Raw genomic sequence first — 18,753 nt, 5'->3', positions numbered from 1 at the left:
GATCTGTTTCACCTATCTTTGTGAATGTCTCCACCCCCCTGCAGGTGTCGCCCATCTTCCCCATTATCCCCTGTGTATTTATACCTGTGTTCTCTGGTTATCTGTTGCCAGTTTCTCTTGTTTGTCAAGTCAACCAACGGTTTTGTCTCAGCTCCTGCTTTTCCCTAGTCACTCTTTTCTCGCCCTCCTGGTTTTGACCCTTGCCTGTCCAGTCTCTGAGCTCGCCTGCCTAACCACTCTGCCTGCCCCTGAGCCTGCCTGCAGTTCTGTTACTTTGTCACACTACTCTGGATTATCAACCCCTGCCTGCCTTGACCTGCCGTTTGCCTGTCCCTGTTGCTGTAATTAAACATTGTTACTTCAACACAGTCTGTATCTGGGTCTTACCTTCAAACCTGATAGATATGCATTCTTTATCGTGGTTTAGCCTCCCAGATAAAGTGGAAAAAAGTTCTCATATCTTGTCTATTTTTACTAGTTTTCTATTGAAATCCTTTGTGGAGAGCTCATTTACAGTACCAGACAAAAGTTTGGACACACCTACTCATTCAAGGGTTTTTCATTATTTTTACTATTTTCTACATTGTAAAATAATAGCGAAGATATAAAAACTATGAGATAGCACATTTGGAATCATGCAGTAACTAAAAAAATGTGAAACAAATCAAAATATATTTTAGATTTTAGATTCTTCAAAGTAGCCATGATGATGGCAACTTTGCACACTCTTGGCATTCTCTCAACCAGCTTCACCTGGAATGCTTTTCCAACAGTCTTGAAGGAGTTCCTACATATGCTGAGCACTTGTTGGCTGCTTTCCTTCACTCTGCAGTCCAACTCATCCAAAACCATCTCAATTGGGACTATGTCGGGTGATTGTGGAGGGCAGCTCATATGATGCAGCACTCTCCTACTTGGTCAAATAGCCCTTACACAGCCTGGAAGAGTGTTAGGTCATTGTCCTGTTGAAAAACAAATGATAGTCCTGCTAAGCGCAAACCAGAGGGGATGGCGTATCGCTGCAGAATGCATTGGTAGCCATGCTGGTTAAGTCTGCCTTGACTAGCAAAGCACCCCACACCATCACACCTCCTCCTCCATGCTTCACGGTGGGAACCACACATGCAGATATCATCTGTTCACCTAATCAGGGTCTCACAAAGACACGGTGGTTGGAACCAAAAATCTCAAACTTGGACTCATCAGAACAAAGGACAGATCTACCGGTTTTGTCTCGATCGTCGTAAGGAACGGACCAAAATGCAGCGTGGTATGTGTTCATGATGATTTTTTAATTAAAGAAAGCACTGAACACTGAATACAAACTATACAAAACAATAAACGAATAACGACCGTGAAGCTATAATGAGAACTGTGCTGACACAAGCAACTAACATGGACAATCACCCACAAACAAACAGTGAAACCCAGGCTACCTAAGTATGATTCTCAATCAGAGACAACTAATGACACCTGTCTCTGATTGAGAACCATACTTGGCCGAAACATAGAAATCCCAAAATCATAGAAAAACAAACGTAGTCTGCCCACCCCAACCTCACGCCCTGACCATACTAAATAACGACAAAACAAAGGAAATAAAGGTCAGAACGTGACTGGTTTAATGTCCATTGCTCATGTTTCTTGGGCCAAGCAAGTCTCTTCTTATTATTGGTGTCCTTTAGTAGTGGTTTCTTTGCAGAAATTCGACCATGAAGGCCTGATTCACTCCTCTGAACAGTTGATGTTGAGATGTGTCTGTTACTTGAACTCTGTGAAGCATTTATTTGGGCTGCAATTTCTGAGGGTGGTAACTATAATGAACTTTCCTCTGCAGCAGAGGTAACTCTGGTTCTTCCTTTCCTGTGGCGGTACTCGTGAGAGCCAGTTTCATCATAGTGCTTGATGGTTTATGCGACTGCACTTGAAGAAACTTTCAAAGTTCTTGAAATGTTTCATATTTACTGACCTTCCTGTCTTAAAGTAATTATTGACTGTCATTTCTCTTTGCTTATTTGAGCTGTTCTTGCCATAATAATATGGACTTGGTCCATACCACCCCTACCTTGTCACAACACAACTGATTGGCTCAAACACATTAAGAAGGAAATAAATTACACAAATTAACTTTTAAGAAGGCACACCTGTTAATTTAAATGCATTCCAGGTGACTACCTCATGAAGCTGGTTGAGAGATTGCCAAGAGTGTGCAAAGCTGTCACCAAGGCAAAGGGTGGATATTTGAAGAATCTCAAATATAAAATATATTTTGATTTGTTTTACACTTTTTTGGTTCCTACATGATTCCATATGTGTTATTTCATAGTTTTGATTTCTTCACTACTATGTTACAATGTAGAAAATAGTAGAAATTAACAAAACCCCTTGAATGAGTAGGTGTTCGAAAACTTTAGACTGGTAGTGTATATATAGTCTTCTTAATAATAATAAATACATACGCATGTCGGCATCACTATAACACAACTCAGTCTTCATCGTTTGTGTATACTTAATATTTGCCTTGGAACAGTCTAAGCCGGGGCTGGGGGAGGGTACTACTAAGCTATATGGAATTGTTTTAAGAAGGTCATACCAAGGATCATTTAGCTACTTAATTTTGAATTGTCGAAGTTTCTTAAAAATATATTTAAACAAATGACTGCTATTAGCCCATTCAAACAAATGGAATAACAGACACAAGTCTTGTGAGACCTGTTGGCATCCTAGAGCAAATAAACCAATATGTATGTGTTTGTGATAGTCTCACCTTTACATAGAGGGGTGTATTGTGTGTTTTGTGCATAGAGTGTAGCCCAAACTGTTAGGATGCTACAAACATAAGTTGGCAGATTGGCTAGACCGACTTAAGACAAGTCCCAAGACAATTGTGGGATCTTAGAGAAAGAACACCATCGTGTTTGTGAGAGTTTCATCTTCCATAAAGGGTTGATGTCCCTTAATAGTTTGTAGGCCAAACAGTTCGGATGCTACAGACGATTTTGTGACAAGACCGATTTTCGGAATGTCTCATGGTCTGACCAACACCTTTCTGACAAACACCTCTCTGTCACCTTTCACCGCCTATGTGGAAGTGTCACATAGGCGGATGTGTTGGATTGAGACGCATCCAAAGCAAAAAACTGAGCAAATTTTATGGAGATTTCTTTTATTATTCTCATTATATTTCCACGGGTGCAGGGATATCGACCATAGGGGCTTAATGATGGTGACATCTTATCCTTCCACCTATCCTTCTACTTTATATTGTGTTTTCAAAATACCCTTCAAAAGAGGCATAATAAGTCATGTCAAACTGTGCAGAATTGCAGGAAATGAAATTTAAATCTATCAAAACAATTCCAGAGGGAAGACCCCGGGCCCCCCGTCTACATACATAAAAGAGCAAAATTGTGATGTGGTTATACAGGTGTTTGAACAGAGATAGGGAATTCATTGAGACATTTTGTTTGTCTGTGTTCTTGTGTTCCAGTTGAGGATGCTGAGTACATGTTCATGAGCTGTCCATCAGGGGCCCCAAACAATGATCTCAGGGAAACCCAGCTGTCAGGCACAGGTACATGACTGCATTTCTCTCATCAGTATCATGTACATTTGATTTTGTCACTAATGTATTGAGGTGGAGGTTATACAGGTGTTTTTTCCTGTAACCTCTGACATTTAACCTGTAACCTAGCTGTGACCTTTACCGCCAGATGGCCTTTTCCAGTCAGGACCAGACCCGGACTCAGCCAAGGAACCCTCGTCCTCTGCATCCCCCGAATGGCTACGGAAAGGGGTTAGTGCTTATCACAACACTTGCCATAGTTGTTGATAACTTTAGTTCAGGTCATTTGTTGTGCATTCCTCCACTTACACCCTGTATTGAACAATGTTAAACCCCATAGATTAAATTCTTAACCTATTTGGGTAACACTTTATTTTTAGGGGTTCTTATTACAGTGTAATTACATGTGTAATTACACGATAAGAAGTATTGTAGTTAATTGTAGTAACTCATAGTTACACTGTAATAACAACATAACTGGTGGTAATTGCAGTCTGTAATTATAGAGCTACTGCAAAAAATACTTGTTGCCATGCTTGTCATAAATGGGCAAGTTTCCACTAAATTCACCAATTTAGTGTTAAGTTTCTACTCAGCTGCATCAAATTCAATAAGAATTGTCATGAGTTTGTAAACTCTTGTGGACAGATGCGCAGGGTGTCTGGGATTACAAAGGTTGGTGGCTTAATAAGCTAACTAGTCTTTGTCGGGATGTTTTGGGTATATGTGATTCATTATAGCTGATGATGTGTATCTTTGGTTTCGTGATCTTTGTTCCCAGTGCCTATGAAATCAATTGAATATCTTACATTTGGGTTGTGTCCATTGACAGTAGTACTGTAAGCAAAATGTTCAACAGTGTTGGGACTTAATTGTGAAAAGGGATGTATTGTTGTTGGAGTCCTGAGATGTTTAAAATAGCAGCCTCAAGTCCAAGTTAGTGTGCTTTTATCACACAATAATGTGAGGTGAACATTCACAGGACTAATTTGGCCTGCATTATAAAATGTTCCAACTAAAAGGGAAACATATCTGAGTGATGTAAGAATAGGTTTGCTTTCTAAATTCAGAGCCGACTTTGTTATTGTGTCACAAAAAATATCTGCAGCACTTGTTACCCAACCTGTTTTAATTATGTGATGCAGCAGACATTTTGGAAGGTTGGGAGTACATTCTGGTGGGCTACAGAGTAAGTGGCCAGTGCTCCTCTTCAGATGACTGGGAGAGAAAGTTACAGCAAGGAGGTGAAGATTCAGTGACAGCATTTATTTTCAGGTCCTTCGCCAGAGCATGTGACTATAATGACAAGGAAAAGCGCTGGGCCGTGCAGCACCTGAGGGCCATTGGGGCAGCGAGGGGGAGGAGGGCAGGGGGTCTGTGATGTGGGCCGCTAATGAGAGGCCCTGCTGAGGTTTGTGGAGGTCTAACCACATGTCTCGCCAAGTGTTGAGGAGTGCAAGAGGTCAGAGGGCACTCTCCTGCCTCGAACACGGGCCTTTTCAAATGGCCAGTGGGAGAGACCCAAAATAAACAACATAAAGGGGGGTAGCCTAACTATTCATCTTCATAGATGATCAACTGCAACCACTGTAAACTAAGCCTCTTCTCTGCTGCATGGAACTCTGTTATTCCATCCTCCTCAAGGCTTTTGTCAGGGCCAGAGAGAATCCCAGCATGGGGATTCGTAATCAGGGTTTATGCTGAGAATCAAAGTGGGAATGAACGGTTGAGGGGAAAAAGAGGGTCAGTTTCAGCAAGAGAGGAAATGCTCTGTTTATGCGAGAGGCCATCTCCTCCTCTGATGACATTGGTGGAGATGGAGCCAAGGTAGAGGAAGTGGATGTTAATGCCACAATTACATCTGTCTATGTGATGGAGTGATAGAACACCCACACAGGAGGAGGAAGTCCAATGGCCAGAGTCAAAACTCCCTAGAGACCATGAGCTCAGTGGCAGCCTTCCGTTCTGTGGGCACACACACACACACACACACACACACACACACACACACACACACACACACACACACACACACACACACACACACACACACACACACACACACACACACACACTTAAATGGCAGGCTACATACACATTCATACACACACTCATGCAGGTATGCTCACATACACACACACAATAAGTAGGTCCAGAACCCCAAGAGAAGGAGCACTTTTGAAGACCACATAGGAGGCTGCTCTGTTTACCGTCTGATACTCAAGACTCACTCAAGACTCTCATCCAGTGCCGTAGTACTACTATGAATCTAAATGACCTTTATTAGCCAAGAACATTTACACATACTCAGAATTGTACTCTGTGATATGGTGCTGCCAGTGATAGACAACATTTAGAGACATACAATGAAGTTAAAACTAAGTTTACATACATTATATACACGTACAACTAGGTAAAGTGAACATAAAGCTACAGTACAAGAGAATGAGCAGCTATACCAATGTACAGTGGGTATACGGTTGATATACAGTGTATTTACACATTTACAGTATCAGTATGAATATATCTAAATGCAAAGAGATGGACAGAGTGCAATACAGTATAGTGCAGTTATTTTGTGTACAGTTCAGAGATGCCTGATGCAGTGTGCAGCATAGAGTGCATAGTCCTTTAGTCTCTGTGGGCCAGATGGTCAGTTGGTGTCATGGTCATGGGTGAAGAAACTTTTCAGGTGGAGGGAGGTTTTGGTCATGAGTGACCTGAACCACCTGTCAGAGGGGAATTTTTAGAGGAGGGGGTGACTGAGATGGGAGGGGTCGGGATGATCTTTCCTACTCGCTTCCTTGCCCTGAAATCGTGCAGGACCTCTCTGCAGACTGTACAATGCGTTGCAGACGCAGATCCAAACCAGACGGTGATGGAGGCGGTGAGGATGGACTCAACGATTGATGCGCAAAACTGGATCAGGATTGACTGGGAGATTTAGAGTTTTTTCAGCTGACTCAAGTAATACATGCTGTGACAAGAATGGAAGTACTGTATGTCTAGTCTCATTAAGATAGCATTACCAAAGATCTACATTGTGGAAGTAAAGTCAGCTCAGATGTTTGTAAGGCCATTGCAATTCTGTGTGTCTAAATGGAGACTGGTCTGAGTCCAAAATGGCACCGTATTCCTAGTCAGAAGTAGTGCACTATATAGGGAATAGGATGCCATTTCAGATGCAACTATAGTGAGAGAGAGTAAAAAGTCGACTTTGTTGGTGAAATACACGCACAGTAGGGCAGACTGACTGAGCCACAGTCAGTGAAGAGGGGGTGTCTCTGTGTTGTCCCTGTTCTAATTGTCAGTGGCTGTGGGGACTGGGCACTGGGCTTACACAGCTGCAATCACTCTCCACTTTACCACTAATTGCGCAAAACAAAGGCTGTGGCACGGTGATGGTGACCACTCACTATGATAAAGGAGCTAGCTTCTCCCAATAAAGTGTAAAGAATATGCAGTGTTTACAAGCCTCTCTCTCTCTCTCTCTCTCTCTCTCTCTCTCTCTCTCTCTCTCTCTCTCTCTCTCTCTCTCTCTCTCTCTCTCTCTCTCTCTCTCTCTCTCTCTCTCTCTCTCTCTCTCTCTCTCTCTCTCTCTCTCTCTCTCTCTCTCTCTCTCTCTCTCTCTCTCTCTCTCTCTCTCTCTCTCTCTCTCTCTCTCTCTCTCTCTCTCTCTCTCTCTCTCTCTCTCTCTCTCTCTCTCTCTCTCTCTCTCTCTCTCTCTCTCTCTCTCTCTCTCTCTCTCTCTCTCTCTCTCTCTCTCTCTCTCTCTCTCTCTCTCTCTCTCTCTCTCTCTCTCTCTCTCTCTCTCTCTCTCTCTCTCTCTCTCTCTCTCTCTCTCTCTCTCTCTCTCTGGCCGTGGTAGGCCGTCATTGTAAATAAGAATTTGTTCTTAACTGACTTGCCTAGTTGAATAAAAAAAATTAAAATGAGGAGTTTACATGATTACATAAACAGACCCTGGACCAGAACATATCAACTCAGTTCAGCCACCAGTGTGGTCTCTCAGCTACTGTGCTCTCATCTCCTTCAAGTGTGTGGTTTTGGTTTAGTTCCCTGGGGTACAATACAAATGACTGACCTATGAGAAGGATTTACATTATTTATGCACTACATTCAAACAGTCTGGGCATTTTTCTCATTTTTGCTGTTGCACTGCCTGACCTCTGAATGCTTAAAAAATGTCCTCTTCCAGTAAAAATGTTTGTAGTTTGCACTGGATTTTGAACCCCGTATTTACATGTTGGCTCATTGCTTTCAACCTTTAAAAGTAGATGTTGCTTGCCATAATGGTTGTATTGTGCAGATGAATGTTACCATTCACCTGTTTGGGTGATGTTCCAAACAGTAGAAGCAATTATGTGAAGCAAGAAACATACGTATGTATTCCGTATGTATTCCGTTAGTTGGCAAAAGCATTGAAGCACAGATATATCTGGGTTATGTCTCAAATGGCACTACATAGTGCACTACCTTTGAGCATGGACCCTTGTCAAAAGGAGTGCAATATATACGGAGTAGGGTGTCATTTGGGCGTAGAAATAGATTGGGTCATGTCTCATGAAGATAAATAACAGACCGTTTTCCCAAACTAATCCAATCGATTGGATTTATTGCATACTGAGATGATTGTTCCAGTTTAGATGACTGAGGTAGTCTCAGTATTCAGTCATTCTGAATGCAGGTTGCCGGGGTGATTGACAATTCCACTTGTTGGATATCCTAACTCTGGTGGAATTCCAATAGGATTTACACATCACTTTGCAAGCCAGCATAATGTGATTTGCAAGTCTGATGTTACCTGTAAACCAGGATATTTCTTACACCACTGTGTTAGGGTATAACTAGACCCTCAAAGAAAGGCCTTGCGATATTTGTTTTGTTATAAATAATAACATAAGGCGGTTCTAGGAAAAACCTTTAGATAATAAAATGGTTATTGGTAGGCAAAACCCTTCATAGAGGGTTCTGGTAAGAACCATATGCACAGGGTTCTTTGAAGATCCTGACATAGAACCCTCTACACAGCACCATCAAAGGTTCCCCTATGGAGAAAACCTGAAGAACTTGTATTTATTTGTCTTACCTTTATTTAACTAGGCAAGTCAGTTAGTTTTTTTCGATTGATAAACGACAGTGGGCACAACTGGAGTCACATGTGCAAAACTCTAACTACAGTCTGCACTACCAACAGTCACCTGAGCTAAACAGTTCACATCACCTGCAAAACTTATTCCAAGCAACACAACTCTTAACACATGGCTCAAAACACGCTCAGTGCAGCCAAACACTATGCACAACCCTCACTGAGATAACACACACTGTCACTCAGAACACACTGAGAGTAAAAACACTAGCATCAAACACCAATACAGAAAATACAAACTTTTCATCTTTACAGTTTGAACAATTTCAGTGACTTCATACAAAGTAATATTTTCTTAAAAGAAAAGAGTGACATTCTTTCACAAGATTTATTAAAATTTTTAGAACATAACAATTCTTTAAGGTAAATGAAAATTAGCAGTTTGCTTCAATAGTCTGTAGTAATTTACGGAATTACAGTAATGAGAAAAAAAATCTAATGTTTTCTCTTGCCATGCACCTGGGGAAGAACCTTCTGGAGTGCCTTATCCATCCCTGGCAGTCCTCTGGACTCGTGTCCTCACATCCGGCACGCATGGCTTCCAAAAGAGACATTTGGTCATGTGGGTGGTGACCAAACACTTTCCACCTCCAGGCAGAGAAAAACTCCTCTATTGGGTTGAGGAAGGGTGTATATGCAGGCAGGTACAAAACCATAAATCTGTGATGTGCTGCAAACCAATCTGTGACAGCTGCAGAGTGGTGAAAAGCAACGTTATCGCAAACTATGACAAAAACTTGGGTTTTTTTTACTGGCTCCCCCTGTTCTGCTGGCACTAGCTGAGCATAGAGCTGTTCTAGGAAAGCTATAAGCCTTTCTGTGTTGTATGGGCCAATGAGTGGTGTGTTGAGAAGCAAACCATCATTGGCCATTGCAGCACACATGGTGATATTTCCCCTTTGGCCTGGAACCTCCACAGTGGCCCTTTGACCTATAACATTCCTTCCTCTGCACCGTGTTTTGGCAAGGTTAAATCCAGCTTCATCGATAAATACAAATGAATGTGGTCTTTCCAGTGCTTCCACCTCCATTACTCTCTGAAAAACAGTAAGTGCACAGTTTTACTGTAGAAATGCTAGTGTTTTTTTTTACTGTAAATATTTTGTATAGCTGTGTACGCAACCTCAGACGTCTTACCTGGACATATTGGTATCTTTGCTCTTTTACCCGTTCACTGTTTCTCTCAAACGGTACAGTGTATAACTGTTTCATTGTAACTTGGTGTTTCTTTAGGACTCGAGCAATAGTTGTTGTGCTGACAGAATTAACATTTTCAAATATATCATTATCAGCCAGCACTCTATCTTGAATCTCCCACAGTTTTATTGCATTGTTGACAACAACCATGTCAACAATAGCATTTTCCTGCGCATCTGAAAATATTTTTCCTCTTCCCCCTGTTGGGGGCAGCCTTTGGGTCCTGTTGTAAAAATATATTTTACAGTCAAACTTACTGTAATATACATCTGTGTAAATATTCTATAATTGCAATACAAAATAGATTCCTGTGATGTTTTCATTTACTGTAAGGATGTAACTCTCACCTGTTTGCATGATGGAAAATTCGCATTACAGATGCCACTGTGGATCTTTGCAGATTGGGTTGCACCCTCAACCCTGCCTCTCTCAATGAGAGACCATGGTTCACGACATGGTCTATAAGTGTAGCCCTTATTTCATCTGAAATAACAGCTCTTTGTCTTCTTTGTCTTTCTCCACGCATCCGCCCTCTCCCTGCCACCCTTCTCCCTCCACGAACCCATCTTCCTTGTTCCATTTCCAAAATGAGTCTTTCTGAGCTCTACCTATATATACTGTAATATGTGTGTGTGTTCACTAACAAGTCTAAAACAAGACACCTGCTTAGCCTTTCAGCTGAAATTGCAATCAGCAGTGAAAGGCACAAGGCTGAAAGGCACAAGGCTGAAATCTATTCCGTTTTGAATGTGTGGTTCACAGTTTTGACAGCAGTGTGTTAGCATTTGAACAAAGTGCTGTAAATCCACAGTGTTGTGCAGGTTGTGGTTAAAGTCATGGGATAAGTGGGTAGAGTTTTGAAAACTGTGTTCAAGCAATGAAAAACGAACTAGAGTTTGGTCCACATGAACTGCTGCTGTGCAGACTGTAGTTAGAGTTTTGCACATGTGACTCCAGTTGTGTCCACTGTCGTTTAGCAATCGAAAAAAACTGTAAGAACAAATTCTTATTTTCAATGACGGCCTAGGAACAGTGGGTTAACGGCCTGTTCAGGGGCAGAACGACAGATTTGTACCTTGTCAGCTCTGGGATTTGAACTTGCAACCTTTCGGTTACTAGTCCAACACTCTAACCACTAGGCTACCCTGCTGCCCCATGGTTCTACTTAGCACCTTTTTTCTAGGCGTGTATCCTACACATGTAAATATGGCATTGGGAGTGACCGTGTATATACAGTAGCTTGCTTACTTTCTCTGGTTCTTCTTATTTCTTTTTCTCAGGTGTTTTTGTTCTACCTACCTTTATAGTACTACTTATATTGATTACTGCAGTGTTGGGAAATAACTTGCATGAAAGATATTTAACTGTACTTTTGCATTTGATAATAAAACTTGAAACTTGAATACCCCCTCTCATGACCACTTCCTGTGTTCCCCCTCAGAGCCAGGGGCCGGCTGTACCCCTTCATCCGCCAAAAGGTTTAGATGAGGACTGCTACGAGGAGGCTGAGCCCTTTGTTTCAGTCAATCCCCCCACAGGTATGCTCAACAAGTCATTAAATACATCAGTCTCTCCTGCCCTCTCTTTCTCCCACTGTCTTTCTCTCTCTGTCAAGAGCCATTGCCAGCAACTTGAGTTACTTTCACAATGGGATACATGTGACTTTGTGCTGTTTCAACAGTCAAATAATTTACTTGAAAATTCCAGTCGTGTGATATTTATATGGCCAATATACCACGGCTAAGGGCGGAGTGCCTGGATACAGCCCTTAGTCGTGGTATATTGGCCACATACCACAAACCCCCAATGTGCCTTATTGCTATTATAAACTGGTTATCAACGTAATTAGAGTAGTAAAAACAAAGGTTTTGTCATACCCCTGATATACCACGGCTGTCAGCCAATCGTCATTCAGTGCTCGAACCACCCAGTTTATAATTGTGCTATATTTCATCCTCAAACCTTTGAACTTCCACAGTTTTATACTATGTATTTTAAAAACCCTGCATGTCTCACTTTTTACAGTAGTATCAAAAATAATACAGAAATGCATCCCCTGTGTGTGTGTGTGTGTGTGTGTGTGTGTGTGTGTGTGTGTGTGTGTGTGTGTGTTCATGCGTGCATGTCCTCCAGACAAAGGTGACTCAGACAGCAGTCACTACGAGTCATACGGGGAGGAAGATGAGGAGTTTGTGAAAGACCGGGCCCCCTACATCCAAAGGAGTGCCTCCCAGCCCTGTCTGCGGCCCACTCCCGAGTCACGCATCTGTGGCTACCTGTGGAGGAAGAAATGGCTGGGCCAATGGACCAAACAGCTCTTTCTCGTTCGCAACAATCTGCTCTTGGTAAGCACATCCCTAAGGACAGAATACACGGTGAAGTCACCTGTTGGGTGTCGGTGAACATGTTTCGAGCATTAACCTCTAAATAGCCCAGAAATGGTTAATCTTATTTGCCTGTTTCATGTAGCTTCTAGATCTACAAATGATAGACAAAGTCATATTGGCAAGAGCAGTTAGTGGGTTTTGCCTTTCTTTTAAGGTCAAATTATTCCCACGCACCTGCAACAAGCAAACTCAGATGTGATTTTCCTATTTTGAATAACAGTGCTACAAATGTGCCAAGGACCTCTACCCTCTGCTGGAGTTGAACCTGCAGGGCTGCCAAGTGGTGTACAAGTACAAGCATAACAAGAAGATGCAGCACGAGCTTAAGGTGGTGGCTGGCTTTGACATGGTGGTGATTGGTTTCCAGAGCTGCCAGCAGGCAGAGGAATGGAGGAAGGTTTGGTTGTGTTTATCATTACAACATAGTCCCACAGAGTGAGAAACAGGAAGAAAGATAAAACATTTTTTGTAATAGGCCTACTGTAACGAGTGTGCTGAGAGTTGGGAAGCAAGTTCAGGGAGTGAGTGTTTTAATAAATAAATGAAACACATAACACAAACAACGCACCTACATGAAAACCGAGTCAATAACACCTGAGGAAAGAGCCAACGAGAGTGACAGATATAGGGAAGGTAATCAGGTAGGTGATGGAGTCCAGGTGAGTCTGAGGATGCGCAAGTGCGCGCATGGTGACAGGTGTGCGCCTTAACAAGCAGCCTGGTGACCTGGAGGCTGGAGAGGGAGCACACGTGACAGTACCCCCTCCCCGACGCGCGGCCCCAGCCACAGGATGCCGACCAAAGAGACGATCCCTGGGATCAGGAGCTGACAGGAAACCTGTCAATCCGGCGGAGACGCAGGAGCATGGCGACCTAGAGCGCCGGAGAGAGAGCATACCGGACGGTACCCCATCCCCGGCACGTATTGACTCCTGTCCGCAGGACGATCTCGGGGATGATCCCGGGGATCAGGAGCAGACCGGGCACCTCCGCTGATGTGCGGGAACCTGTCGCTGGCTGGAACATGGGAACCTGACAGACCGTCTGAGGCAGGGGAACCTGGCAATCTGGCTGAGGCATGAAAACCTGTAAACGCTCCCGGAACCGACGTCATTCCACCTGACACAAAAAAACAAAAAAAACACTCCCTGATGATTCCCTTAGGTGTGGTGTTATTCTGTAACGAGTGCGCTGAGAGTCGGGAAGCAAGTTTAGGGAGTTAGTGTTTTGATAAATAAATGAAACACGTAACACAAACAACGCACTGACATGAAAACAGTGTCAATAACAACTGAGGAAAGAACTGAAGGGAGTGACAGATATAGGGAAGGTAATCAGGGAGGTGATGGAGTCCAGGTGAGTCTGAGGATGTGCAGGTGCAGGTGCGAGTAACGATGGTGACAGGTGTGTGCCATAACAAGCAGCCTGGTGACCTAGAAGCCGGAGTGACACCTACAGAAGAAGTAGCCAGCAATGTAGAGCAAAGGGAGGAGTCAAAGGAAATGGCTTTTTGGATGGGTAAGCCCATGATTGTCCGAACAGGCCTGTCTAGCCTATCTGAAATTAATTGCTGTATTATCAGGTTATTTTCAGACTGGGACAATTTGATAGTTATGACAGTATTTGGAACTTGGGAGATATAGGGCATGGCTGGATAAGTGTCAGCATTAAGGCAGATTCCTGGACACATATTAAGCCTGGTCCTTGACATAAAATCAAGATCAGTGAAGAATCTCCCCAGAAAATTCTGCCCCTAAAGATTTTGTGTGTGTTCTGTTATGAATTCGTACTTGATGTTTGGCTGGCACCTAGATCATTGAGGAGGTGAGTGGAACCTCCTACTATGAGCCAGAGTCCCAGAGTTCCTCATCGTTACTCAAGTGTGACAGACTAGACTCTTGCAGGGTAAGTAATCTGCCACAACAAGAATTAAAAATACTCCTGACCTTAGTTCACATTCAATTAACTTCCTCTCGACTTGAATGAATTAGGTAGCTCAGATTTTATCTAAATGCAGCACTTTCATGTGTTGTTTTCCTCACAGTCAAACACAGTCATACACACTTCCGACTCTGATGAAGAGAAACTGTCCAAGCTGCCCTCTGCTCTCAGCAGTGGGGAAATGAAGGATAAAGGTAAGCACGAGCAGGCAATAATTCTGTCCCTCTCAGCCTATTCCCGTGTTTTGTCAACCTAAACAAATGCATCAGGTCGGAACAGGACTGGAGCAACCTCTGTTTCAGAGGCTAAATATACAGTTGGTCGGCAGTTTACATTCACTTAGGTTGGAGTCATTAAAACTAGTTTTTCAACCACTCCACACATTTCTTGTTAACAAACTATAGTTTTGGCAAGTCGGTTAGGACATCTACTTCGTGCATGACACAACTAATTTTTACAACAATTGTTTACAGACAGATTATTTCACTTATTATTCACTGTATCACAATTCCAGTGGGTCAGAAGTTTACATACACTAAGTTGACTGTGCCTTTAAACAGCTTGGACAATTCCAGAACATTATGTAATGGCTTTAGAAGCTTCTGATAGGCTAATTGACATCATTTGAGTCAATTGGAGGTGTACCTATGAATGTATTTCAAGGCCTACCTTCAAACTCAGTCCCTCTTTGCTTGACATCATGGGAAAATCAAAAGAAATTAGCCAAGACCTCAGAAAAAATTGTAAGATGTCCACCAGTCTGGTTCATCCTTGGGAGCAATTTCCAAATGCCTGAAGGTACCATGTTCATCTGTACAAACAATAGTACGCAAGTATAAACACCATGGAACCATGCAGCCATCATACTGTTCTGGATGGATACGCCTTTTGTCTCCTAGAGATGAACGTACTTTGGTGTGAAAAGTGCAAATCAATCCCAGAACAATAGCAAAGGAACTTGTGAAGATGCTGGCGGAACAAACATATTTATATCCACAGTAAAACGAGTCCTATGTCAACATAACCTGAAAGGCCGCTCAGCAAGGAAGAAGCCACTGCTCCAAAACCGGCAGAAAAAAGCCAGACTACGGTTTGCAACTGCACATGGGGACGAGATGCACAAGATGATACTTTTTGGAGTAATGCCGTTGTGTTTGGAGGAAAAAGGGGGAGGCTTACCAGCCGTCGAACACCATCATGTTATGGGGGTGTTTTGCTGCAGGAGGGACTGGTGCACTTCACAAAATAGATGGCATCATGAGGACGGGAAATTATGTGGATATATTGAAGCAACATCTCAAGACATCAGTCAGGAAATTAAAGCTTGGTTGCAAATGGGTCTTCCAAATGGACAATGACCCCAAGGATACTTCCAAAGTTGTTGCAAAATGGCTTAAGGACAACAAATTCAAGGTATTGGATTGGCCATCACAAAGCCCTGACCTCAATCCCACATACATTTTGTGGGCAGAAAAACTGAAAAAGCGTGTGCAAGCAAGGAGGCCTACAAACCTGACTCAGTTACACCAGCTCTGTCAGGAGGAAGGGACAAAATTCACCCAACTTATTGTGGGAAACTTGTGGAAGGCTACCCGAAAAGTTTGATCCAAGTTAAACAATTTAAAGGCAGTGCTACCAAATACTAATTGAGTGTATGTAAACTTCTGACCCACTGGGAATGGGATGAAAAAATAAAAGCTGAAATAATTTTCTCTCCTATTATTCTGACATCTCACGTTCTTAAAAGAAAGTGGTGATCCTAACTGCTCTTAGACAGATAGTTTTTACTCTGATTAAATGTCAGGAATTGTGAAAAACTGAGTTTAAATGTATTTGGCTAAGGTGTATGTAAACTTCCGACTTCAACTGTAGTTCCGTCTTAAATTGGTCCGTAGGGACTGATTGCATCACTGAGGACTCTGTGAAGACAGTGTGGTATTGTTTGCCTCGTTTGATTGTTAATAGAAGTCTACCTTTAAGTAAAAACAGGCACGTTGTTGGTGTAATACTGGCTCATTATGAACAGGAGATTCCTGGGGAATTGATTTGTCACCATTAGAGTCTGGAGAGAGACATGAATGTCCAAAGTAGCATACTTTTGACCAGGCCCCATAGGGCTACACTGTATATATAGGGACCAGGGACTGTATACAGTGCCTTGCGAAAGTATTCGGCCCCCTTGAACTTTGCGACCTTTTGCCACATTTCAGGCTTCAAACATAAAGATATAAAACTGTATTTTTTTGTGAAGAATCAACAACAAGTGGGAAACAATCATGAAGTGGAATGACATTTATTGGATATTTCAAACTTTTTTAACAAATCAAAAACTGAAAAATTGGGCGTGCAAAATTATTCAGCCCCTTTACTTTCAGTGCAGCAAACTCTCTCCAGAAGTTCAGTGAGGATATCTGAATGATCCAATGTTGACCTAATTGACTAATGATGATAAATACAATCCACCTGTGTGTAATCAAGTCTCCGTATAAATGCACCTGCACTGTGATAGTCTCAGAGGTCCGTTAAAAGCGCAGAGAGCATCATGAAGAACAAGGAACACACCAGGCAGGTCCGAGATACTGTTGTGAAGAAGTTTAAAGCCGGATTTGGATACAAAAAGATTTCCCAAGCTTTAAACATCCCAAGGAGCACTGTGCAAGCGATAATATTGAAATGGAAGGAGTATCAGACCACTGCAAATCTACCAAGACCTGGCCGTCCCTCTAAACTTTCAGCTCATACAAGGAGAAGACTGATCAGAGATGCAGCCAAGAGGCCCATGATCACTCTGGATGAACTGCAGAGATCTACAGCTGTGGGAGACTCTGTCCATAGGACAACAATCAGTCGTATATAGCACAAATCTGGCCTTTATGGAAGAGTGGCAAGAAGAAAGCCATTTCTTAAAGATATCCATAAAAAGTGTCGTTTAAAGTTTGCCACAAGCCACCTGGGAGACACACCAAACATGTGGAAGAAGGTGCTCTGGTCAGATGAAACCAAAATTGAACTCTTTGGCAACAATGCAAAACGTTATGTTTGGCGTAAAAGCAACACAGCTGATCACTCTGAACACACCATGCCCACTGTCAAACATGGTGGTGGCAGCATCATGGTTTGGTCCTGCTTTTCTTCAGCAGGGACAGGGAAGATGGTTAAAATTGATGGGAAGATGGATGGAGCCAAATACAGGACCATTCTGGAAGAAAACCTGATGGAGTCTGCAAAAGACCTTAGACTGGGACGGAGATTTGTCTTCCAACAAGACAATGATCCAAAACATAAAGCAAAATCTACAATGGAATGGTTCAAAAATAAACATATCCAGGTGTTAGAATGGCCAAGTCAAAGTCCAGACCTGAATCCAATCGAGAATCTGTGGAAAGAACTGAAAACTGCTGTTCACAAATGCTCTCCATCCAACCTCACTGAGCTCGAGCTGTTTTGCAAGGAGGAATGGGAAAAAATGTCAGTCTCTCGATGTGCAAAACTGATAGAGACATACCCCAAGCGACTTACAGCTGTAATCGCAGCAAAAGGTGGCGCTACAAAGTATTAACTTAAGGGGGCTGAACAATTTTGCACGCCCAATTTTTCAGTTTTTGATTTGTTAAAAAAGTTTGAAATATCCAATAAATGTCGTTCCACTTCACGATTGTGTCCCACTTGTTGCTGATTCTTCACAAAAAAATACAGTTTTATATCTTTATGTTTGAAGCCTGAAATCTGGCAAAAGGTCGCAAAGTTCAAGGGGGCCGAATACTTTCGCAAGGCACTGTATATAGGGACCAGGGTCCCATTTCAGACGGCTTTCAGACAGCTTCTTTGTAGCCCTGATTGTGTAATTAGTGTTGTAGCGTGACTCTCATTAATGAATGTTATTTATTGAATAATGACCTACTATGTTTAATTGTTACTGAATTAATTAATCATGTAACAATTAACTCTTTAGGAATTTGGGGCACCACGGGACAAGTTTTTTTACCGAGATACTGTCACCCGATTTAACTTAAGAATATATGTATTGATAACAGTCACTAATTAATCATTTCCTCATATCAGTCTCATTCTGAACATCACAGACTTCATGAATCTGCATAAACTCGAGTCTTACTAATCATTCCATACCACACAAATTGATATGATTACTAACAAACTAAATGATAACACAGGATACACACACATATAGGTTATTGATTTAAAACTTAATATGGCGACAACAGGTCCCTAGCGGACAGCATAATATTACACTTGTTACACAAGATGTTAACCTCTCTGGGATATGTGGACTAGCATCCCAACTGGCCAAAAGCCAGTGAAAATGCAGAGTGCCAAATTCAAATAAATTACTATAAAATCAAACTTTCATGAAGTCACATATGTAAGATGCCAAATTAAAGCTACACTTGTTGTAAATCCAGCCAACATGTCAGATTTCAAAAACGCTTTTTGCCGAAAGCAAACGATGCTATTATCTGAGGATAGCACCTCCGTAAACAAAGAGAGAAAAGCAT

The 18,753-nt window shown here is 42.2% G+C and overlaps 1 protein-coding gene and 1 long non-coding RNA gene across 3 annotated transcripts in view; one reads left to right on the top strand and one right to left on the bottom strand.

Annotated features, from left to right (window-relative positions):
* The window catches only part of LOC149970650 (uncharacterized), an 809,841-nt gene that overhangs the window by 304,466 nt on the left and 486,622 nt on the right, over nucleotides 1-18,753 (bottom strand). The gene's annotated exons all lie outside the window — the stretch shown is intronic.
* LOC110508302 (actin filament-associated protein 1-like 2) overlaps nucleotides 1-18,753 on the top strand; it is a 50,388-nt gene that overhangs the window by 19,951 nt on the left and 11,684 nt on the right. For both annotated transcript variants that reach the window (XR_005040271.2, XM_036966897.2), the window contains exons 3-9: nucleotides 3,491-3,574; nucleotides 3,714-3,796; nucleotides 11,353-11,449; nucleotides 12,045-12,256; nucleotides 12,519-12,695; nucleotides 14,111-14,203; nucleotides 14,343-14,433. Coding sequence is in view for 1 of the 2 variants with exons in the window: in XM_036966897.2 (XP_036822792.1) it covers nucleotides 3,491-3,574; nucleotides 3,714-3,796; nucleotides 11,353-11,449; nucleotides 12,045-12,256; nucleotides 12,519-12,695; nucleotides 14,111-14,203; nucleotides 14,343-14,433 (837 nt within the window). In the remaining variant the exon portion in view is untranslated. The remainder of the gene's footprint in view (nucleotides 1-3,490; nucleotides 3,575-3,713; nucleotides 3,797-11,352; nucleotides 11,450-12,044; nucleotides 12,257-12,518; nucleotides 12,696-14,110; nucleotides 14,204-14,342; nucleotides 14,434-18,753) is intronic.

The sequence above is a fragment of the Oncorhynchus mykiss genome, chromosome 28, assembly GCF_057628025.1.
Source record: "Oncorhynchus mykiss isolate SJ-2025 chromosome 28, ASM5762802v1, whole genome shotgun sequence".
Classification (NCBI taxonomy): Eukaryota; Metazoa; Chordata; class Actinopteri; order Salmoniformes; family Salmonidae; genus Oncorhynchus; species Oncorhynchus mykiss.
Note: the sequence above shows the minus strand (reverse complement) of the source record. Positions and strands in the feature narration are given on the sequence as shown.